This window comes from Pseudophryne corroboree, chromosome 5, assembly GCF_028390025.1.
Source record: "Pseudophryne corroboree isolate aPseCor3 chromosome 5, aPseCor3.hap2, whole genome shotgun sequence".
Lineage (NCBI taxonomy): Eukaryota > Metazoa > Chordata > Amphibia > Anura > Myobatrachidae > Pseudophryne > Pseudophryne corroboree.
The window spans coordinates 745,287,439-745,311,183 of NC_086448.1; the positions used below are offsets into that span (position 1 = coordinate 745,287,439).

The 23,745-nt window shown below is 48.2% G+C and overlaps 1 protein-coding gene and 1 long non-coding RNA gene across 5 annotated transcripts in view; one reads left to right on the plus strand and one right to left on the minus strand.

Moving 5' to 3' along the window:
- DPY19L4 (dpy-19 like 4) overlaps nt 1-3,017 on the plus strand; it is a 132,741-nt gene extending 129,724 nt beyond the window's left edge. For all 4 annotated transcript variants that reach the window (XM_063924126.1, XM_063924128.1, XM_063924125.1 and 1 more), the window contains 2 exons: nt 629-787; nt 1,856-3,017. In XM_063924126.1, coding sequence (XP_063780196.1) covers nt 629-787; nt 1,856-2,020 — 324 coding nt within the window. In that variant the 3' untranslated portion in view covers nt 2,021-3,017. The remainder of the gene's footprint in view (nt 1-628; nt 788-1,855) is intronic.
- Nucleotides 781-23,193, minus strand: LOC134928419 (uncharacterized). Its single transcript, XR_010177922.1, has 3 exons — nt 23,109-23,193; nt 17,479-17,553; nt 781-847 (listed from the first exon to the last, which is right to left on the minus strand). It is a non-coding gene; the product is annotated as an uncharacterized LOC134928419 (long non-coding RNA).
- Between the last annotated feature and the right edge of the window lie 552 nt (nt 23,194-23,745).

Here is a 23,745-nt window from a genome sequence, read left to right on the forward strand (position 1 = left end):
CCACTTGCCCCTGCTCGAAGGCCCCTAGAATTGCAGGCCCCTGGAGGGTTGCCCAGTTTGCCTATACATTTAAGATGCATAAAGAACTATGGTTTCTGTCATTGATTACTAAGTAGGCTTATCTTCAAGTGTCCACTAGAGGGAGCCAGAGCACGGTCTACTAGACCTCTTATTATTATTTATTATTACCAGTTATTTATAGAGCGCACACATATTCCGCAGCGCTTTACAGAGAATATTTGGCTATTCACATCAGTCCCTGCCCCAGTGAAGCTTACACTCTATATTCCCTACCACATGTACATGTAGACACATTCACGCTAGGATTCATTTGTGTTGGGATCCAATTAACCTACCAGTATATTTTTGGATTGTGGGAGGAAACCGGAATACCTGGAGAAAACCCACGCAAGTACGGGAAGAATATACAAACACCACACAGTTAGCGCCATGGTGGGAATTGACCCCATGACCTCAGTGCTGTGAGGCAGCAATGCTAACCATTTCACCATCCGTACTGCCCCAAAACTAGACCTAACTAGCTATACACAATTGAATGTACTGTAATCATATCTATTTATTTCAATACTGTATTTTAAGACTAAAAATTGAATAATATTTCTTACAGGTTTATCAGATCTATAGCATGAGGTCTGCCGAAGATATCTACAAGATCCTCACCTCGTATAAGGCCAACTACATAGTTATAGAGGATGCCATCTGCAATGATGTGGGCGGAATGAAAGGCTGCAGAGTGAAGGATTTGCTGGATGTTGCCAATGATCATGTAAGTGTGTTGTCTGCGATGTCCTGCTTCATATGCAGGGCACAGGAAGTGTAACCTCTGCTGTGGGAAATAAATATGAGGAGCTGTTAGCCGGGGGGATTAGGGTTCAGCTGACGGTGGAAGAGGCCCTTAAAAGGGAGGGTTAGGTTCGGGTAAGGGGAGGGTTAGACCACTTACCTACCCTTGTCGCGATTTCAACTGTTGGGATGCCGCGGTTGGTCTCCTCATCGCTGGCATCCCGAAAGCCGACATTTCATACCCAACCCATATTAAATGCAGGAAGTAGCATTTTTCCTCTCTATAAAGCATTGACTACACAGTTTAGGCCCTGCTTTCACTTCATAATAATAAAGAAAAGAATGGACACACTGCTAATATACTGGGTTACTGGCATTAAAAAGACATCACCATTTGTCGATCCAGGGGATTGTGTAATTACTAGAATGGGATAAGGAAGGAATCTGTGGCACATTACACTAACATTCCACATGGTCTAACACTGACATAACCCTATTCCTAATGCTCATAGGAGCTAATTACTAAAGATCGATGTTGGGCAATTTTTAAACGATCCACATCGATGTTGTGTTTCAGTGTCTAAATCGCTGATTTGCTAACAGATGATTTATTGACATGGGTTTTATAAAAATAAAAATATTGATGTACAAATCACCTGTTACACCTGTATATGTGCGATTTAGACCCTTACACAAATTCAGTGTTGATCCATTCTGAATGGTTTTACATCGATCTTTAGTAAATTTACTGTACCCCATTGTGTTCATTTTGTTGGTGTCGAAATGCTGAACCATTCAACATCCCTGGCGACCTTTTGGATGTTGACATTGCGGCTGCATACAAGCAGTGCAATTATTACAATTATGTAAAAGCTTTCTAAATAAAACATAAAATAAAGTAAATTAACTTGGAACATTTTACACTCATTACTTGATACATTTTCTACCCACATTACAGGCAGCGTCAGACTAACATTGCATTTTATTCTGTATATTTTTATTCCGTACATCTGCATGAGTTATTCTGACCGCCTGTTCCTTCCTTCCTCAGTTGGTGAATGAAAATGGGGATATTTATGCCTACTCGAAATATGGACGTTTCTGTCATGAAATCAAAATGAATTATTCTCCGTATGTGAACTATTTCACCAGAGTATTTTGGAACAGGTCCTATTTTGTATATAAAATCAACACACTTATATCTTTCCAGTACTGAAAACACACGCATTTCACATGTGCTTCGCAAACTTGCTGTGAGACTTTACTGTAATACTCTTCCTATTCTGAATCCATTGCGTTTCTCCAATATCTGATTCCCGGAACATGGGATCGTGTTCTGTTGTAATCATTTGCACAAAGCTATCTGATGGTTCTGTGGCCTGTGCGAAGGCATTGGAAGTTGGAGCACACAGGAGTCCTAACCCAGAGATTTTACTTACTGCGCTACTCCTCCAAGTCTGAATCCATCGCGTTTCTCCAATTTCTAACTCTAGCGGCCTGACTGTTCTATGGGCCTGTGAGGAGGCATTGGAACTAGGAGCACACAGGAGACCCAACCCAGAGATTTTACTTACTGCGCTACTCCTCCAAGTATGTACCCATCGCGTTTCTCCAATTTCTAACTCTAGCGGCCTGACTGTTCTATTGGCCTGTGAGGAGGCATTGGAACACACGAGTCCTAATCCGGAGCTATCAAGAATCCCTGCTGCTCGGGAGCAGTCTATGATTCAGTTCAAAGTTTATGCATTTTGAGCTTTATTATATGCAAATTGAGAAAAAAAAATTCTTACTGTCTTTTACTGGTCTCAAGTTATTAGGCAGACTTGTTATATTTTACATGATGTGTGTTTTTATAAAATTCCTAGTGCATTATGTAACTACAAAAAAATTTAATTTTTAGTTTTGCTTGGGAAAGAGAGCGTAGAATAAGAGGGTTTGCAAAGAATGGGACTCGGTTGTCCTGTATGCAAAAAACGTGACTCTGCCTGAATTAATGAGCAGCGTTTTTCTTAGGTTTTTTTTTTTTTAATATATAAATATATATTTTCCAGCCCAATGCCCTGATTGTGCCTTTGATAAAATAGCTTTTTAAAACTTTGCAGGAAAAAAATATATTGCTGAAAATCTTCAATTTTTAATAAAATCTGCTCAATGAATGAGAACCTCGGCGTCTAAGTTTACCAACATACTGCATTAAGGGGTACATTTACTAAGCAGTGATAAGAGCAGAGAAGTGAGCCAGTGGAGAAATTTCCCCATCAACCAATCAGCAGCTCTGTATCATTTTATAGTATGCAAATTATAGATGTTACTTCAGTGCTGATTGGTTGCCATGGGCAACTTCTCCACTTGCTCACTTCTCCGCTCTTATCACTGCTTAGTAAATGTCCCCCTAAATGTGTTGCTGGTCGGCTGTTATTCCTCCTATCACTAGACAGGGGAGCAGTGACGTTATAACAGGGAAAGCTCTTATGCTGAGCCCTCCTCATCTTCATACAGGACGTTCCCCTGCATAGGTCTACGTCTGCATACCCTGCTCTCTGATTGGCTATAAAAATCTTCATGATATTTTCAGCAAATGTAATTTAATACCTCTGGATAAGTAATGTGCTTCATCAGGCTGTCACGCTCTTCTAGCTGCTGCTGGTCTACAATCACTTCCAGGTCAGTCATCCCCATTTTATACCAAGCCAGAAACCTGGCAATCCTACCCGGGTCTTGACCAGGTGAAGGTGAATGGAGGCTGCGCGTTTGAATCCGGCATCCATTTACTGCACAGAGACGGAGACTGGGGACAGCCCAGTAGTTGCCAGAGGCGCCCCGGTGGTCCCGATCGGCGGATTTCCCGGCGCTTGGAGATGATGTCCTCTCCAATCACGGCCTTAAAGACACTGCACCTGTGTGCAGTGTGAATGGTGCCGACCCGGGAATATCCCGAGTCAGTACCGCAGTGGAAACGGGGTTAATCCCGGAACTGACCCGGATTGGAACAGTGTTCCAATTTCTGAGTTGGATCTGGGATTTTGGTGTAAAAGTGGTATCAGTGACCTGGAATATTATAGCGTGCTACATACTTAGCACTGGAATATACAGTGGGGGTAATTCCAAGTTGATCGCAGCAGGAACTTTTTTTAGCAGTTGGGCAAAACCATGTGCAGTGCGGGGGGGGGGGGCAGATATAGTTAGAGAGAGTTAGATTTGGCTGGGTTATTTTGTTTCTGTGCAGGGTAAATACTGGCTGCTTAATTTTTACACTGCAATTTAGATTGCAGATTGAACACACCCCACCCAAATCTAACTCTCTCTGCACATGTTATATCTGCCCCCCTGCAGTGCACATGGTTTTGCCCAATTGCTAACAAACTTGCTGCTGCGATCAACTCAGAATTACCCCCAGTGTCTTTTGCAATGTCAGGTATGTGTGAGTCATATCTGAAACCGCTGCCTACACTTTGCACAGACAATGGCTACTCTTTAAAATGAAAAGTCCGGTTTGCCACGATGATATAAGCTGGTCTTTTCTGCACTGAAATGGTTTCAATGTTACTGTTTCCCATTTATTTCCTAGTGATGCATTTTATTTCCTGTCTGTTACTGGTTACCAGCATTGCAGGCTTTTATGTAATAGGTGTCCATCTCGCCACATGATTGCTGTGTTATTTTATGTATGATTTGTAACATATGTGTGTGTGAGGTTGCTGTATGTTATGACAAGTGGACTTGCTGTATATTGGTCTGTTAACCAAAGTTTTCTGCCAAAATGTGTACTGTACAATGTGCGTTACACTCGTGGAACGGCGAGGATCCTGTGAGCGCAACCTGGAAAATGCTAGGGTTGGTTCTCACAGCCCGAGCCACAAACCTCTGATTTTGAAAATGGTGTAAGATGTGGAGTGATTATTAATAAATCAGCATCTTTTACTCATGATGATATCTGTTATTACTTTGTACATTCACTTCTATACAGTATTTATGGTGATTTATGCTTTTCGTGCACCTTTGTGAAAAGGTCTTTGGTTTATCAGGTGTTCTCTAAAAGTTTTCAACATGATCAGATGTGATCTCTAACAGTGGTAAATGCAGGATTTCTAGAGGGGGGTGTCCAAATGCAATACACAATTTGCCAATCTGCGCAACATTGGAGCAAGTGCGGGAGTCTGGGGGAGCGGTAGAAGAACATAGTAACGACCCTGGACATTAGTGTAAACATTGGTCTTTTTATACACTGGATACTGTATGGAATACATTATTAATATTTAACCATTTATTAATGGTCTATTGTATAGGCTGTATTAAACATTTAAATAATATAATTGAGTGGTCAGGAAAAGGTTAGGGGAAAGGGTAAAGGGAAGGGGTAGGGGGAAAGGTAAAGTGTAGGGGGAAGGGAATGGAATAGGGGGAAGGGAAAGGATAGATAGAAGGTAAGGTGTAGGGGGAGGGAAGGGATGGGTAAAGATAGGTGAAAGGGTAGGGAAAGAGAATGGATGGTGTAGGGGGAGGGAAGGAGAAGGGGGAATAGAAGGGTAGGGGGATGGAAAAGGTAGTGGGGAGGTGAAGTGGATAGAGAAGGCTTGGTGGAATGGACGGGAAGGTAAGGGTTAGGGGAAGGGTTAGGGGGAATTGACAGGAAGGGAAGGTAAAGGTAGGGGGAATGGACAGGAAGGGAAGGTAAGGGTTAGGGGAGAGAAGGGTAAAGGGTAGGGGGAGGGAATGGATAGGGTGGGGGGGTAGGGAAGGGGTAGTGGGAAGAGGTGGAAGGGATGAGAAGGGGAGGGGGAAGGTGAAAGGGAAGGGGTAGGAGAATGGTGGAAAGGAGAAGGATAGGGAATAGGGGGATAGAAAGGGGGTACGGAAGGGGAAGGAATAGGGTAGAAGGGAAGAGGTAGGGCTAAAGGTAGGCAAGTGGTATGGGGAAGGGAACAGGAGGGGTAACATGAAGGGAAGGGGGTAGGTGGAAGGGGAAGTGGTAGAGGGAAGGGGTGGGATGAAGGGAAGGGGTAGGTGGAAAGGAAGTGGTAGGGTGGAAGGGAAGGGAAATGAATGGAAAGTGTAGGGGGAAGGGAAAAGGAGTAGAGGGAAGGGATGGGGTAGGGTGAAGGTAAGGGGTAGGGCAAAGGGAAGGGTAGGGGGGAGGGAAGGGATGGGGTAAAGGTAAGGGAAAGGGAGATTGAGAGGGGTAGGGGTAAAATGGTAGTGGAAGGGAAGGAAAGAGGTAGGGGGAAGGGAATGGAAGGGGAAAGGTGAAGGAAAGGGGTAGGGTGGATGGAAGGGAAGGGGTAGGCATAAGGGAAGGGGAAGAGTTAAGTGGAAGGGAAGGGGTACGGGAAAGGTTGAGAAGGAGAGGGGGAAGGAAAGGGGTAGGTGGAAGGGAAAGGGTAGAGGGAATGGAAGGGGTAGCGGGAAATTGAAGGAGTAGAGGGAAGGTGTAAAGGAGAACGGCGGGTCGGTGGAAGGGAAAAGTGGAAAGGAAGGGGTAGGGAGAATATATGGGGTCGAGGGATGAGAAGGGGTAAAAGGAAGGTAAGGGAAATTGTAGGGAGAAGGGAAGGGAATTGGAAGAAATAGGAAGGGAAAGTGTAGAGGGAAAATAAGGGATAGGGAAGGAAAGGGATAGGGGGAAGGAAACAAAAGGGGTAGGGCAAGGTAAAGTGTAGGGGAAATGGAAGGGTAGTGGGAAGGGGTAGGGTGAAAGGAAGGGGTAGAGGGAATTGAATAGAATGGAAGGGGTAGGGGGAAGGGAAAGGGTCAAGGAAAGGGGTTTTGGGCATAGAAGGGGTAGGGTAAAGGGGCAGGGGGATATGGAAGGGGTATGGGGAAGGGAAGTGCTAAGGGGAAGGGAGAAGTGAAGGATAGGAATAGAGTGAATGGGGAAGGGAAGGAGTGGGGAACAGATAGAAAGGGGGAGGGAATGGAAATGGTAGGGGATAGGGGTAAGGGGAAGGAATAGGGAAGAATGGAAGCGGTTAAGGGGTAGGGGAAGGGAAGAGGTAAACAGAAGGGGTTTGGGGTAGGGCATGGGGAAAAAAAGGGGTAGGGGGATATGGAAGGAGTATGGGGAAGGGAAGTGGTAGGGGGCAGGGAATAGGTAGGGTGAAGGGTAGGGGTAGAGTGAATAGGGAAGGGAACGGAAGGGGGAAGGGATGGATAGGGGGAAGGGAATGGATGGTGAAGGAGGGAGGGAAGGGGGAATGGCTAAAGGGAAGGAGAAGGGGGAAGGGTAGGGGGATATGAACAGGAATGGAATGGATAGGGGGATGGAAGGGGTTAAGGGAAGGGAATAGATGGGGTATGGGGAAGGAGAAGGGTAGGGGTAATGGACAGGAAGGAATGGTAAGGGTAAGGGGAATGGGCAGGAAGGGAAGGTAAAGGTTAGGGGAGAGAAGGGGAAATGGTAGGGGGGAGGGAATGGATAGGGTAGGGGTAGGCAGGGCAGTAGAGAGCCTGGCTAGGCCCAGGTACCTTTCAGGGAACATGGCCTAATCAGAGGAGACGTGGCCATGAACCCTTTGAAAAACAAAATACAAAAATTTTATTTTAAACACTTCCCTGGCCACACTACAGCCCAGCAAACAGGAGCATGTGTTGGGCTGATTAGGCTGAGAAGAAAAGCTGCAGCTGCTGCTTCCAGTTAAGGGGGAGGGGAAGGGGTGACCTGTGCCCCTCCATCAGACCTGGGCCCAGGTAACTTGTAATCTCTTTCTCTGCACCACTGTGGGTAGGGAAGGGGTAGTGGGAAGAGGTGGAAGGTATGAGAAGGGTTAGGAGGAAGTGAAGGGGTAGGGGGAATGGAAGGGGTATGGTGGAAGAGAAGGGGTAGGGGGAAGGTGCAGGGTGGATGGGAAGGGGTAGGGGAAAAGGCAAGGTGTAAAGGAAAGGGGTAGGAGAATGGGGGAAAGGAGAAGGCTATGGAATAGGGGGATAGAGAGGGGTAGGTAAAGGGTAAAAGGAAAAGATGAGAAGAGGTAGGGCTAAAAGTTGGGAAGTGGTATGGGGAAGGAGGGGTAACGTTAAGGGCAGGGGGTAGGGAGAACGGAAGTGGTAGAGGGAAGGGGTATGGTGGAAGGGTAGGGGAAATTAATGGACAGGGTAGGGGGAATGGAAGGAGTAGGGGGAACGTGAAGAGGTAGGGGGGAAGGGAAGGGGGATGGAGAATGGATGGTGAAGGTAAGGGGTAGGGCGAAGGGAAGGGTCAGGGAGTGGAAGGGATAGGGGGAAGGGTAGTGAAGGTTATAGGGGTAGGGAAGAGATGGGGAAAAGGAAGTGAAGGTATAGGGGGAAGGTGTAGGGTGGAAGGGGTAGGAGAATGGGGGATAGAAGAAGGAAAGGGAATTTGGGGAAGGGGAAGGGTAGGGGGAAGGGAAAGGGTAGACGGGAAAGAAAAGAAGAGGTAGGGCTAAAGGTAGGGAAGGGGTATGGGGCAGGGAACGGAAGGGATAAGGTAAAGGAAGGGGTTAGGTAAAGTGGTAGAGGGAAGGTGGGGTGAAGGGAAAGATTAGGTGGAAGGGAAGGGGTAGGGTAAATGAATGGAAAGGGTAGGGGGAAGGAGTAGGAGGAAGGGGTAGAGTGAATGGTAGGGAAGGGAGAATGTAAGTGGTAGGGAAAGGAATAGAAGGGGGTAGGGAGAAGGGTAGAGGTATGGTAGGGGGGAAGGGGGTAGGTGGAAGGGATGGAGCAGGACGAGGGAAGAGGATGGGAAGGCATGGGATAGAGGGAAGGGGTAGGGGGAATGGAAAGGGTAGGGGAATGGAATGAATGGGTAAAGGGAAGGGGAAGAGGGGTAGGCGGATTGAAGGGGTAGTGGGGAGGGAAAGGGTAGGGGGAAGGGAATTGATGGGGTATGTGTTATGGAAGAGGGAAGGAGTATGGGGAAGGGTAGGGTAGGGGAAAGGGATGAGAAAACGGGGTAGGGGGAAGGGAAGGTGTGTGGAGAAAGGGAAAGTGAAGGGTGGAAGGGAAGGGGTAGGCAGAAGGGGGGCATAGGGGGATGGGAAGCAGTAGGGGGAAAGGAAGGACCTAGGTGGAAGAGCAGCTGTAATGAGAAGAGGAGGGTAGGAGGAAGGTAAGGTGTACAGTGAAGGGAAGGGGAAATGGTGGAAATAAGGGAAGGGGAGGGCAAAGGGAAGGAAAAAGGTAGGGAGCAGGGAATGGAAGGGATAGGGTGAAGGGGTAGGGGGAATAGAAGGGTGAAGGGTAGGTTGGAAGGAAGGCTAGGGAGAAGGGAAGGGCTAGGTAGAAAGGGTAGCGGGAAAAGTAAGTGAAAGGGAAGAGGTAGGGGAAAAGGATGAGAAGGAAAGGGGGAAGGGATTGTGTAGGTGGAAGGTAAGGGGTAGGGGGAAAGGATAGGGGGAAATTGAAGGAGTAGAGGGAAGTGGTAGGGGATGGGTAGGAGTAGGGGGAAGGGAAAATAAGTGGAGGGAAGGGGGTAGGAGAAAGGAAAGGGTTAGAAGGGAATAGGAGGAAAAAGAGGAAGGGAAAGAGGAAAAATAAGGGAAGTGGTAGGGTCAGGAAAGGAAAAGGGTAGGGGGAAGGAAATAGAAGAGGTAGGGGAAGGTAAGGTTTAGGGGGAAGGGGTAGGGTGAAAGGAAGGGGTAGATAGAAGGGAAGGGGTAGAGGGAATAGAATGGAAGGGAAAGGGGTTTTGGACATGGGTAGGGTAAGGGGTAGGGGGATGGGAAGTGCTATAAGGAAGGGGAGGTGAAAAGGGAACGGTGAAGGCTAGGAATAGAGTGAATGGAGAAGGAAAGGGGTTGGGGGGAGGGAACAGATTGTAGGGGATAGGGGCAAGGGAAATGGTAGGGGGAAGCAAAGGGAATGAAAGGGAGAAGGGTAGGGGGAAGGGATGGGGTAGGGGGAATGGAAGGGAACAGACGGGAGATGGTAAGGGAAGTGGTAGGCGTAAAGGATAGGGAGAATGGAAGCGATAAAGGGAAGGGGTAGGGTGAAGGGACAAGTAGGGAAGGGAAGCATAGGGAAAGAGATGAGAAGGGAAAAGGGTAGCGGGAAGGTTAGGGGAGGAATAGGGGAAGAAGTAGGGAAAGGGAAGGTATTGGGGTAAAGGAATGGAAGGCGTAGGAGGAACAGAAGCGGCAGGAGGAAAGGGAAAATCTAGAAGGATGGGAAAGTGGAAGGGAGAAAGGAAGGGGTAGTGTAAAGGAGTAGGAGGAAGGAAGAAGTGAAGGGAATTGGGTGTTAAGAAAGGTAAGGTGTATATGGAAGTAAAGGGGTAAGGGGAAGAGAAGCAGTAAGGGGATTCAAGAAGGGAAGGGTTAGAGGGAGTGGGATTGAGGAAGGGAAGGGAGAAAGGAAGGTGTAGGGGGGTGGGAAGGGGTAGAGAGAAAAGAAAGGGAGGGGTAGGGTTAAGAAAAATTGTAGGGGAAAAAAGGGATAGGGAGAATTGAAGGGGTAGGTGATAGGGGTGAGGTAAAAGGTAGGATAAAAGGATTGGGAAGGGGGAGGGATGGGGAAGGGAATGAATGGAGTAGAAGGATTGGAAGGGGTAGGGCTAAGGCAAAGGTATATGGGGAATGGAAAGGGAAGGAGGAAAGTGAATGAGTAGAGGGAAGGGTAGGGGTAGGTGGAAGTAAAAAATAGGGGGAAGGGGTAGGGGGAAGAGAAGTGGTAGGAGGAAGAAAATGGAAGGGGTAGGGAGAAGGGATAGGAATAGGGGGAAGGGACAAGAAGGGAGAGGGTCGAGGGAAAATAAGGGAAGTGGTAGCGGGAAGATAAGGTGTAGGGGGAAAGAAAGGGTAGGGTAGTTGGAAGGGGTATAGTGAAAAGGAGTAGAGAGAAGGGAAGGGGGTAGAGGGAATAGAAGGGAAGGGGTTTGGGGTAGGCATGGGTAGGGGGATATGGAAAGGGTATGGGGAAGGGAAGTGGTAGGGGGCAGGGAAGGGATATGGTGAAGTGAGAAGGGAAGAGGTAGGGTTAAGGGTAGGGGTAGAATGAAAGGGTAGGGCAAAGGGCATAGCTAGGGGGGAGAGGAGGGGTAGGGGGAAGGGAAGTGGTAGGGGGCAGGGAAGGAATAAGGGAAAATGAAAAGGGAGAAGGAAAGAGGTAGGGTGAAGGGTAGGGGTAGAATGAAGGGAATGGAAGGGGAAGGGAAGAGGTAAAGGGAAGGGTTTTGGGGTAGGGCATGGGTAGTGGGGAGAGAAGGGGTAGGGATATATGGAAGGGGTATGGGGAAGGGAAGTGGTAGGGGTCAGGGAAAAGATAAAGGGAAGTGAGAAGGGAAGAGGTAGGGTGAAGGGTAGGAGTAGAATGAAGGGGAAGGGAATGGAAGGGGTATGGGAAATGGGTAGGGAAGAGGGAGGTGGAAGGGAAGGAGTAGAGGGAGCGAAGGGGTTGGGGGAGGGCAGGGATGGGTAAAGAAAAGGGAAAGGGTAGGGGGAAGGGAATGGATGGGGTAGGGGGAGGGAAGGGGGAATGGGTAAAAGGAAGGAGAAGGGAAAGAGAATGGTAGGGGGAATGGACAGGAAGGGATGGGGCAGGGAGAGGAAGGGGTAGGGAAAGGAATGGATGAGGTAGGGGAAATGGAAAATTGAAGGATAAGGGCATAGAGAAGGGTAGGGGAATGGACAGGAAGGGAAGGTAAGGGTTAAGGGAAAGGAAGGGGAAGAGGGAATGGACAGGAAGATAAGGTAAGGGTTAGGGGAAAGGGTAGTAGGAATGGAATGGATAGGGGTTAAGGAATGTGTAAAGGGAAGGGGTAGTGGAAAGAGAAGGGTAGGTGGAAGAGGGGGAAGTAGAGGGATACGGGGAAGAGGTAGGGTAGAAGGGAAAGGGTAGGTAGGAAGAAAGGAAGTGTAGGGGGAAGCGAAGGTGTACAGTGGAAGGAAAGGGGTAGGGGAAAGAGAAGGGATAGGAGGAAAGGAGAACGTTAGGGAATAGGGGATAGAAAGAGGTAGGGAAGGGGGAAGGAAAAGAAGAGAAGAGGTAGGGAAGGGGGAAGGAAAAGAAGAGAAGAAGTAGGGAAGTGGTATGGGTAAGGGAACAGGAGGGGTAACGTGAAGGGAACGGGTAGAGGGAAGGGTTGGGATGAGGGGAAGGGGTATGTGGAAAGGAAGTGGTAGGGTGGAAGGGTAGGGGAATGAATAGAAAGGGTAGGGGGAAAGGGAAGGGGTTGGGGAAGGGATGGAAAAGGGGGAGGGGAAGGGATGGGGTTGGGTGAAGGGTGAAGGTAAGGGGTAGGGCAAAGATAAAGAAAGTGGGAAGGGAACGGAATGGGTAGGGGGAATGGTAGGGAAGGTGGAGGGATGGGGGAATGGAAGAAGTAGAGGGAGGGATGGGGGAAGGGAAGAAGTAGAAGGAGGGAAAGGGTAGGGGCGGGAAGGGATGGGGTAAAGGTTAGGGGGAGGGAAGGGAATGGATGGGGTAGGGGAAGGGGTAAAGGGAAGAGAAGGGTATGTAGAATGGATAGGAAGGGAATGGGTAGGTGGGGTGTAAGGAAAGGGGTGGGGGAAAGGCAAGGGGTAGGAGGAAGGGAAGCAGTAGGGGGAAAGGAAAGAGATAGGGGGAAGGGAAGCTGTAAGGGGTAGAGTGAAGGGAAAGTGAGGGGTAAATAAGGGAAGGGAAGTGCGATGGGAAGGAAAGAGGTAGGGGGAAGGGAATGGAAGGGGTAAGGTGGAGGGAAGTGGAAAGGGGTAGGGGGAATAGAAGGGTGAAGGGAGGGGTAGGGAGAAGGGGTAGGGGAAGAAGTGGAAGGGAAGGGGAAAAGGATGAGGAGAGGGGGAAAGGGGTAGGTGGAAGGAAAGGGCTAGGGGGAAAGTGAAGGAGTATAGGGAAGGGCGAAGGAAAGGGATAGGTGGAAGGGAAAAGAAGTGAAAGTGAAGGGGTAGGGAGAATAGAAGGGGTAGGGGGAAGGGAGGCAGAAAAGAATGGAGGGGTAGGGGGAAGGAAAGGGGTAGGGAGAAGGGAAGGTAATAGGGGAAGGACCAGGAAGGGAGAGGGTAGAGGAAAAATAAGGGAAGGGGTAGGCTCAGGGTAGGAAAGGGATAGGGGAAAGGAAACAGAAGGGGTAAGGGGAATGGAAGGGAAGAGTAGTGGGAAGGGGTAGCGTGAAAGGAGGGGTTGGATAGAAGGGAAAGGGTAGGTTGAAGGTAAGGGGTAGAGGGAATAGAATGGAAGGGGTAGGGGAAGTGTAAAGGGAAGGGGTTTTGGGAAGGGCATGTGTAGGAGGCATGTAAGGGATATGGAAGGAGTATGGGGAAGGAAGAACTAGGAAAGGGGTAGGGTGAAGGGTAGGAATAGAGTGAATAGGGAAGGGATACAGGGAACAGATGGAAAAGGGTAGGGAAGGGAAATGGTAGGAGGAAGATAAAGGGTAGGAAAAAGGGATAGGGTAGGGGAAGCGAAGGGAACAAAAGGGTGAAGGGTAGGGGGAATTGAAGGGGTAGGTAGAATGGGTAGGGGAATGGAAGAGAACAGAAGGGAGATGGGAAGTGGTCGGGGAAGGGAAGTGGGAAGTGGTAGGGGGAAGAGATAGGGATAATGGAAGCGGTAAAGGGAAGGGTTAGGGGGAAAAGATAGGGTGAAGAGACAAGTAGGTAAGGGACACATAGAAGAAGGGATGGGGGAGGGAGAAGGGATTAGAAGGGAAGGAGAAAGGGTAGGGGAGGAATAAGGGAAGGGAATGGGTTGGGGTAAAGGAATGGAAGGAATAGGGGGAACAGAAGCGGCAAGGGGAAAGTGAAGGTGTAGGAGGACGGGAAGGAGGAAGGGGTAGGGGGAAGGAGCAGGAGGAAGAGAGAAGTGGAGGGGGAAGGGAAGGTGTTAAGAAAGGCAAAGTGTAGATGGAAGCGAAGGGGTAAGGGGAAGAGAAGCGGTAGGGGGATGGAAGAAGGGAAGGGGTAGGGTGAAGGGCAGGGGTAGAGGGAGTGGGAGGGAGGAAGGGGGAAGGGAAGGTGTAGGGGGAAGGGGTAAAGGGAAAAGAAGAAGAGGGGTAGGGTTAAGGGAATTTACAGGGGGAAGGGAAAGAGTAGGGAGAATGGAAGGGGTAAATGGAATGGGTAGTTGGAAGGGAAGAGGTAGGGGCAAGGAAAAGGGTAGGATGAAAGGAATTGAAGGGGTATGGGGAAGGAAGGGGAGGGGGAAAGTGAATGAGTAGGGGGAAGGGTAGGGGTAGGGGTAGGTGGAAGTAAAAATAAGTGGAAGGGATAGGGAGAATAAAATGAGTAGGGGAAGGGGTAGGGAGAATGGAAGGAGTAGGGGGACAGGGGGAAAGGAGTAGAAGGGAATGGGGAATGGAACGGGTAGGGGGAAGCAGTAGGGAAAGGGTATGGGAATGGAAGCGGTAGTTGGAAGGGAAGGGGTAGGGAAATGGGAAAGGGTAGGGTGGAAGGAAAAAAGTATTGGAAAAGGAATGGAAAGGGTAGGGGAAGTGAAGCGGTAAGGGAAGGGACAGGAAAAGTGAAGGGAAAAGGAAGGAAGGGGTAAGGTGAGGGTAGGGAAGGGGTATGGGAACAGAAGGGGTAGGGTGAAGGGAAGGGGGAATGGAAGTGGTAGAAGGAAGTTAAGGATTAAGGGAAGTGTGAAGGGACAGGGTAATGGGAAAGGAAGGGATGGGTAGGGGTAAGTGCTAAGGTGAAGGGAACGGGTAGTGGGATGGGAAAGGTGTAAGGGCAAGGAAGGGTAGGGGGAAGTGTTAGGGAAAGAGATGGGTCTAAGGGAAGGGAAAGGGTAGGGGGAAGGGAGGGGTGGAAGTGAGGGAGTAGGGGGAAAGGAATGGAAGGGTTCAGGGGAACAGAAGTGGTAGGGGGAAAGAGAAGGGGTAGTGGGAAGGGAAGAGGTAGAGGGTAGGAGTTAAGGAAGGGAAGGGGTAGAGAGGAGTTGAGGAAGGGAATGGGGAAGGTAACAGGTATGGAGAAGGGAAGGTGAAATGGGGAAGGGAATGGGCAAGGGAAAGGGTAGAGGGAAAAGAAGGGTAGGAGTGGCAAAGGGTTGGGAAGGGGTAGGGCGAAGGGAAGGGGTAGAGGGAAGGGAGAGGTGGAAGGGATAGGTGAAAGTTAAGGGGGAAGGGAGATGGGAAGGGATGTGACTGCACATCTGAAATAAAAACACACACAAGCATCAAGCTGTTTTGAATAAATATAAGGAAACTTCACACCTGTCCCCACATCCTCTTTTATCCTGCTCAACCACCTTACCTGTCCCCACAGCCTCGTTCAACCTACCTGACCACGCCACTTGTCCTTGACATATACTGAGAATTACATGCTTTACAAAGGTTTACACACATGGCACTGTGCAGCGGTCGGTGGCATATACTGAGAATTACCCGCTTTACAAAGGATTACACAAGTGGTACTGTGCAGCAGTCAGTGACATATACTAAGACTTACATGCTTTGCAAAGGATTACACAAGTGGTACTGCGCAGCTGTCAGTGACATATACTGAGAATTACATGCTTTACAAAGGACTACGCAAGTGGTACTGTGCAACTGTCAGTGACGTATACTGAGACTTAAATCCAGTATACAGCATTACATAATTGGTGTGGAGCAGCTGTCGGTGACATCTACTGAGAATTACATCCACTATACAGGAATATAGAAGTGTTGGCTGTGTTATGTGTAAAGGTGTGTACACACGGGTCGATTTTTTCTTCCGATTCTGACTATATAGTCAGAATCGGAAGAAAATATAGTGCAGATCGCAAGGTGACAGTCACCTTGCGATCCCGATCCGATGCCGATGCGCGGCCCCGCGCGGTCGGCATCGGCCGAAAAAATAGGCTGTGCAGGCAAGTCAATCCTGACTATCTCTATAGAAGAGATAGTCAGGATTGACACTTAGCCAAAATCGCATCGCAAGCACACTCATTATGTGCTTGCGATACTGGCTAAGTGCCGACCCGGCCCCCTGTCGCACGGTGAGAATTGGATAAGGCCGAATCTCACCGTGTGTATGCACCCTAAGAGTAATTATAGCTTCTGGTCTGTGGTTACAGCTCCCAGCTCTGCAAAAATAAAAGAGCAACAATGTAATTTGAGTTTCATGCCACAGAGATTAACCCTTTCTGTGACTGCTGCACAGGGATCACACAACGGTTGGTTCTATATCGGAGGGGCTGAAGGGACCTTGTGACGTATTGAGGGGAGGAGCTACGTCACCAGGGGGAGGAGCTACGGGCGAACAGGGTACCCGAAAAGTACCCTCCCGGGCTCGCTTCGCTCACCACGCTTCGGGCACGGTGGCTCGCTCCGCTCCGCTTCGCTCACCACCTAATTACTAAAGGTAATAGTTGGTGGCGTGGATAGTAGAGGAACTATCCCGCTGGCCTAGCTCCTCCCCCTTGCGTCGTAACTCCTCCCCCTTACGGAAAAGGTCCCTTAGCCCACTTGATTCTAGCATCTACCATCACACAACCTCTCTTCATAGGGCTGAATTCAATTAGGGGAGACGTTCTCGCCCCGCAAGTGCAAGTATATACCACAGTTATCTTACCGTTGGATTCACAAATATTTTCTTGCAATACACCATGGAGGTCATTCCGAGTTGTTCGCTCGCAAGGCGATTTTAGCAGAGTTGCTCACGCTAAGCCGCCGCCTACTGGGAGTGAATCTTAGCATCTTAAAATTGCGAACGAAGTAATCGCAATATTGCGATTACACACCTCGTAGCAGTTTCTGAGTAGCTTCAGACTTACTCGGCATCTGCGATCAGTTCAGTGCTTGTCGTTCCTGGTTTGACGTCACAAACACACCCAGCGTTCGCCCAGACACTCCTCCGTTTCTCCGGCCACTCCTGCGTTTTTTTCCGGAAACGGTAGCGTTTTTTCCCACACGCCCATAAAACGGCCTGTTTCCGCCCAGTAACACCCATTTCCTGTCAATCACATTACGATCGCCAGAACGATGAAAAAGCCGTGAGTAAAATTACTAAGTGCATAGCAAATTTACTTGGCGCAGTCGCAGTGCGGACATTGCGCATGCGCATTAAGCGGAAAATCGCTGCGATGCGAAGATTTTTACCGAGCGAACAACTCGGAATGAGGGCCCATATACATAGAAACATAAGGGGTTAATCAGGGTGCATCGCTAAGGAATGCAACACCATGCTGCCCCCTTGCCCCCCCATTACGACGCCTCTGCACGGGAGCAAGTTCCCTGCATGGGATGCCGCCCGCTCACACACCCCTGGGGACCCACACACAACCCATTCCCTATGCCCAAATAGCACACACATTGAGGCGCCACATGGCTGCAGCACCTCTCTCAGTAATTACAGCGCGGGATGCTGATTCTGGTAATCCGCTATCAGCCACTGCCCCCATCGCTGGTGGACTTGTCACCGTGCTACAGGCTACAGCACAGGACCGCTGCTGTTTCCAGAGGTCATGTACTCGGCAAACCCTGCCTCCCCTTACACGGACCGAGAGCTGCTCATCGCTCACTGACGCACAGTGACTAAACTTGAGTGACCAGAGGCAATGGAGAAGGTGCCCCCTTCAGAGCAGGAGCCTGGCGGCTACAGGCTCCATTGTCTCCGGTACTTCTGCCACGGCTTCTGGTACCTCTGGAGCAGACACTATAGTGTAACATTATTATGCTGGTGGTACCCACTAAACATGCACACAAGGGGCGCTCCAGTGCTGCTAAGGTATGGGGCCTAATCATTTCCATTGTCTACCAATGATTTTCATATAAGGATATTTGTAAGAATGAGAGTTTACCTGCTCGGCTTCATCATCCTCACCCATATTGATTTTTCTATTTCCTTTCAGGAAAACCAATGGTATTTGTAACTCCTATTAAAGCAAACACAGACATATAACAGATATTGGGGGAGATGTAATAAGCCTTGAAGAGTGGAGAGTTATAAAGCACCAGCCAATCAGCTCCTAACTGCCATGTCACAGGCTATGGGGACTATTTACTAAGCCTTGGATGGAGATAGTCGCTGGAGATAAGGTAACAGCCAATCATCTCCCAAATGCCATATCACAGGCTATGGGGCTATTTACTAAGCCTTGGATGGAGATAAAGTGGACAGAGATAAAGTACCAGCCAATCGGCTCCTAACTGTCATTTTTCAAACCCAGCCTGTGACATGACAGTTAGGTGTTGATTGGCTGGTACTTTATCTCCAGCCACTTTGGGGGTCATTCCGACCTGAGCGCATGCTGCAGTTTTTCGCAGCGGTACGATCGGGTCTGAACTGCACATGCCCCATGACCGCAATGTGCAGGTGTGTCACTGCCCGGCGACGGGAAACACCGGGCAGCGTGGGACCTTACCAAGAAAGCAATCGCGGCAGCGATCACAAGGTGATTGACAGAAGGAAGCGTTTCTGGGTGTCAACTGACCGTTTTCTGGGAGTGTTTGGGAAAACACAGGCGTGTCCAGGCGTTTGTAGGGCGGGTGTCTGACGTCAATTCCGGGACCTGACAGGCTGAAGTGATCGCAGCGGCTGAATAAGTTCAGAGATACTCAGTAACTGCACAAAACTTTTTGCACAGCTCCCCTGCACAAGCGATCGCACACTTGCTATGCAAAATACACTCCCCCATAGGCGGCGACTATCTGATCGCACTGCTGCAAGAACTGCTACCGTGCGATCAACTCGGAATGACCCCCTTTATCTCCATACAAGGCTTAGTAAATAGACCCCTATGTTTGAAAAATGGCCGTTAGGAGCTGATTGGTTGGTACTTTATCTCTCTCCACTTTATCACTCTCCAATGCTTTGTACATGTGTACAAATAATATGTGGCAGCATCATGTAGATGACTACAGTATATTCTGAAACATTACATGGCTGAGATAAATACATCATATAACAGCATATTGTGGGACTGTTATTGTGCTAGGGTTTCAGGTAAAGTCAAATGTTGTACCCCCTCTATTTCAACTGCTCCGCATTTATCGTCTATTTATCTCTATGAGAGAGGGCGCAGTGGGCGGAGCCATCTTTTGCTGTCAGTACACCGACAAAAAGAAAAAAAGGGCACAACAAAGTGACCCCCTGGCGCTGATTGGCAATTTACAATTAATGCATATATATGTCTTATAGTGTTTATAAAAAAAAAAAAAAAAAAAATATATATATATATATATATATATATATATATATATATATATATTTAATATTTAAATAATCCAGAAGCAGCTCACTGTAGATATGGGAGCTTCTCTCTCCCCTTCCTACATTACTCTATAACAAGAAAAAAAAGAACAGACAGCGCTACTAGATTACTTATTAAAAAATTATTTTTATTATTTTTATTTTTATTTATATTTTACTTTTTTAATTATTAATATAATACTCCTTAGTTTACCTATGTATCAGAATACACATTACAGAATTTCCCTTTATACAATATTATAAAAAATCTGGCCAGTTTAAAAACAATAATAACACATTCACAAAATAGATACTCTGCTCAGTGCAATACAATAAACAATTAGATACAAATGGATCCCGCTGTTTCCTTTCGGTGTTACAAGGTGACCATGCTCCTAATTGAAGCTTAGGCTTTTCAGGTTTTTATAGCTGTGTTTAGAAGTATTTTTGTCACAGTTTCCCGTGCAGAGTGTAGAGTAGTGAATACAAGTCCACGCACTTATGGGTTCAAATGATGTTAACTTTCAAAATAGATTGAACCAAACAGCAATCTCAGTGGCTGTTCCTTTCCATTTAGAAGATATATACAACAGCAATAAATTAAATACTTGTAGTTTTAGCGTGTATAAGCCGGAATATAAACTTCATTGAAAGAAAAAGGATATTTTTACAAATCAGCTGATGGTTATATGCTGATTAGATATATAGCATAAAGTCACTTGATTGCTTTTAAATAAGCAGCTGAACGTGTGATCTTTTTACTCCAAACGGACATAGATACTTTTTCTACACCTCAGCTGGTGTTATAACATGGCCATGTTGTGTGAGAATAATTACCACATAATCTCCTGGGTTCAGATCCTTTTCGCTCCCGGCTCTGGTGCCCAAATGCCTGTATAAGAGCCTTATCCGGAGGTCCTTGGATGTTTGCCCAGCACAATGAGATAGATCTGTGGTGTAATCCTCGTAGGTAAATAGGAGCAGAGTGATACGCGTTTCTCCGCCTACAGCACTCGGCGGCTTCCTCAGTCAGATATTTTATACTCTGCCGCTCTCCTCGCTTTTATCCCCGGCATCTCTCAAGTGCGCCTGCGCGCACTGTCTGCGCTCCAAGCTTCATTTCTCACATTGCGGCTGTGGGTTATTTAGCTCAATTAGCACTGTGCACTCGGTCACGCTCCATTCTTGTGCGGACATCCATCAGCTGTCAACATAGTCTTAATTATACAGGCATTTGGGCACCAGAGCCGGGAGCGAAAAGGATCTGAACCCAGGAGATTATGTGGTAATTATTCTCACACAACATGGCCATGTTATAACACCAGCTGAGGTGTAGAAAAAGTATCCATGTCCGTTTGGAGTAAAAAGATCACATGTTCAGCTGCTTATCTAAAAGCAATCAAGTGACTTTATGCTATATATCTAATCAGCATATAACCATCAGCTGATTTGTAAAAATATCCTTTTTCTTTCAATGAAGTTTATATTCCGGCTTATACACGCTAAAACTACAAGTATTTAATTTATTGCTGTTGTATACATCTTCTAAATGGAAAGGAACAGCCACTGAGATTGCTGTTTGGTTCAATCTATTTTGAAAGTTAACATCATTTGAACCCATAAGTGCGTGGACTTGTATTCACTACTCTACACTCTGCACGGGAAACTGTGACAAAAATACTTCTAAACACAGCTATAAAAACCTGAAAAGCCTAAGCTTCAATTAGGAGCATGGTCACCTTGTAACACCGAAAGGAAACAGCGGGATCCATTTGTATCTAATTGTTTATTGTATTGCACTGAGCAGAGTATCTATTTTGTGAATGTGTTATTATTGTTTTTAAACTGGCCAGATTTTTTATAATATTGTATAAAGGGAAATTCTGTAATGTGTATTCTGATACATAGGTAAACTAAGGAGTATTATATTAATAATTAAAAAAGTAAAATATAAATAAAAATAATAAAAATAATTTTTGAATAAGTAATCTAGTAGCGCTTTCTGTTCTTTTTTTCTTGTTTTACAGTACACCGACAAATCAGCTTCCTAGGGATCACAGATTCATTTATTAAAGGGACCATGAAAAGAGATTTCAAGACAGTGTAAAATTGGAGAATGTTAATTGACCTTTCACTGTATTTAAGCATGAATATATATAACTGTATATATAGAGTAATGGAAGTGCTGATGTTTTGGATATTAAGCCATAAAGTTTAACATTGCAATTCCATGTTTACCTTTAAAATAATTGCAACTTAAAATTTTGAAGCTGAATCATGAAACATTTGTCTCTTTCTGCAGCGTGGAGGCTATTACATTTGGCACAATATAAAGCTACCAGGTGATTAATCGTGCCCTACGGGCGCTCTTCACACCGTCGTAAGGGGCTACGCCCCCTTAACCCTTGCACACCCTTGTGGCGTGCAATATTTTTATTATATGGAGTATTACCTCCAATCATAATTGTTTGAGTGGTTAAATATTGCACAGACAAAGGGCGTGCAATGGTTAAGGGGTCGATCCCCTTGCAACGGCGTGAACAGCGCACGCAGGGCCTGGTGAATCACCTAGTAGGTTCTTTGGTTGGGGGAGTGGCGGGTGCGGGGAAGAGGCGGATGGGATCCGGGGGTGCCGCGGGAGAGGGAGGGGCAGTTGCGGTGGTGCTGCAGGTGAGGGAGGGGCTCGTGCGGTGGTGCCGCAGGTGGGGGTCTGGAGCCACTGCGGGTGGGGGAGAAGCAGTTGCGGGGGTGCCCCGGGTGGGGGAGGGGCGAATGCGATGGTGCAAGTGGAAGGGCGGGTGCGGGGTTGGTGGGGGAGGGGGTCTGGAGCTACCGCGGGTGCTGGAGGGGGGGTGTGGGGGTGCCGCGGATGGGGCCCGGAGGTACTGTGAGTGGGGGAGGGGCGGGTAATGCTTATCCTGCTTCTCCTGTCAGCAGCTAAGCTGCTGTCCTCCCTTTGGCAGAGACTCGCACAGCAGCCAGTCACTATTGTTAGCGCCGGTGTCCCAACGCGCTGCATTACAGGGAAGAAGATGCACTCAATAAACTACAGCTCCCAGCAGCCCTAAGGGCCGGAATGCTTTGGCGCTAAGGGCTGCTAGGAGCTGTAGTTTAGGGGGGCGTTACGTGTGTACTCATCACTGGTACAGGGGGCGTTACGTGTGTAAGCATCACTGGTACAGGGGGCATTACTTATCTAAGCGGCACTGGTACAGGGGGTGTTACGTGTCTAAGTGGCACAGATACAGGGGCGTTACGTGTCTAAGCGTCACTGATACAGAGGGCATTACGTGTCTAAGCGGAACTGGTAGAGAGGGCATTACGTGTGTAAGCGTCACTGCTACGGGGGGCGTTACATGTGTAAGTGTCACTGCTACAGGGGGCGTTACGTGTGTAAGCGTCACTGGTATAGGGGGGCGTTACCTGTGTAAGCGTCACTGGTATAGGGGGGTGTTACGTGTGTAAGCATCACTGGTACAGAGGGCATTACGTGTGTAAGCGACACTGCTACAGAGGGTGTTACGTGTGTAAGCGTCATTGGTACAGAGGGGCGTTACGTGTGTAAGCGTCACTGGTATAGGGGGGCGTTACGTGTGTAAGCATCACTGGTACAGGGGGCGTTACGTGTGTAAGCATCACTGGTACAGGGGGCGTTACGTGTGTAAGCATCACTGGTACAGGGGGCGTTACTTGTGTAAGCGTCACTGCTAGAGGGTGTGTTACTTGTGTAAGCGTCACTGGTACAGGGGGGCGTTACATGTGTAAGCATCACTGGTACGGGGGGTGTTACTTGTGTAAGCGTCACTGGTAGGGGGGGTGTTACGTGTCAAAGCGTCACTGGTACAGAGGGCGTTACGTGTCTAAGCGGCACTGGCACAGAGGGCGTTACGTGTGTAAGCGTCACTGGTACAGGGGGGGCATTACATGTGTAAGCGTCACTGGTACAGGCGGCGTTACGTGTGTAAGCGTCACTGGTACAGCGGGGGCGTTACATGTGTAAGCGGCACTGGTACAGGGGGCATTACGTGTGTAAGCGTCACTGCTACAGAGGGTGTTACTTGTGTATGATCACTGGTACAGGGGGCATTACATGTGTAAGTGTCTCTACTACAGGGGGTATTATGTGCGCTGTGCCTTTGTAAAGTATGCGAGGTTGCCAATTTATAGTTTGCAGGGGGGCGCCGAACACCCTAGCACCGGCCCAGACTGCACACCCACTGCACTGCGCAGCACTGTTACCTTTACATTGATTCAGCGTCCAGACATTATCCTCCGTGATATCACCCACTCTATCCGTTACATTAGCCATCTTGAGGCTTCCAGGCTGGCAGCCCAGGTGCTGTGTAGCGGAGTCAGGGCGGCACTTCTGTGACATCACACACAGAGGAGGCTCCGGGGCTCAGAGAGTATGTGGCGCAGGGAGGGCTATGAAAGCCTCTTTCTGCTGCACCTCTTTCATACACATCTATGCCGGTGGCCGCAGCAGCTTTTGTTCCATCTGCGCCGCGGCTAGGGAGTGGGGATTGTTGATGGTGGAGGGGGCAGGTGGTCTGGCAGCAGGACATAGGACGCTGCAATAAAAGTATTTCCCCCCCCCCCTATTTGCAGCGCAGAGACTTGCTGCAGATGCAGTGGCATACCCTCCAGCTGCACCTTTTTGGCAGGTACAGTGCCTTTGTTTTATGGTCTGTACCGAATATTGACTCGCCAAGCTTCCATTGAAAGTATAGGAAAAGGGGCGTGGCCACACGGCTGTACCCGTGGCCACGCCCCCTTTTCGAATGTGCATCAATGTTTATGTGTAAATTGTTGGAGGGTGTGATGCTGCAGATGCAGTGGGCCTATTTTGGGGTGTGGGGCTGGAGCTGCAGCTCCA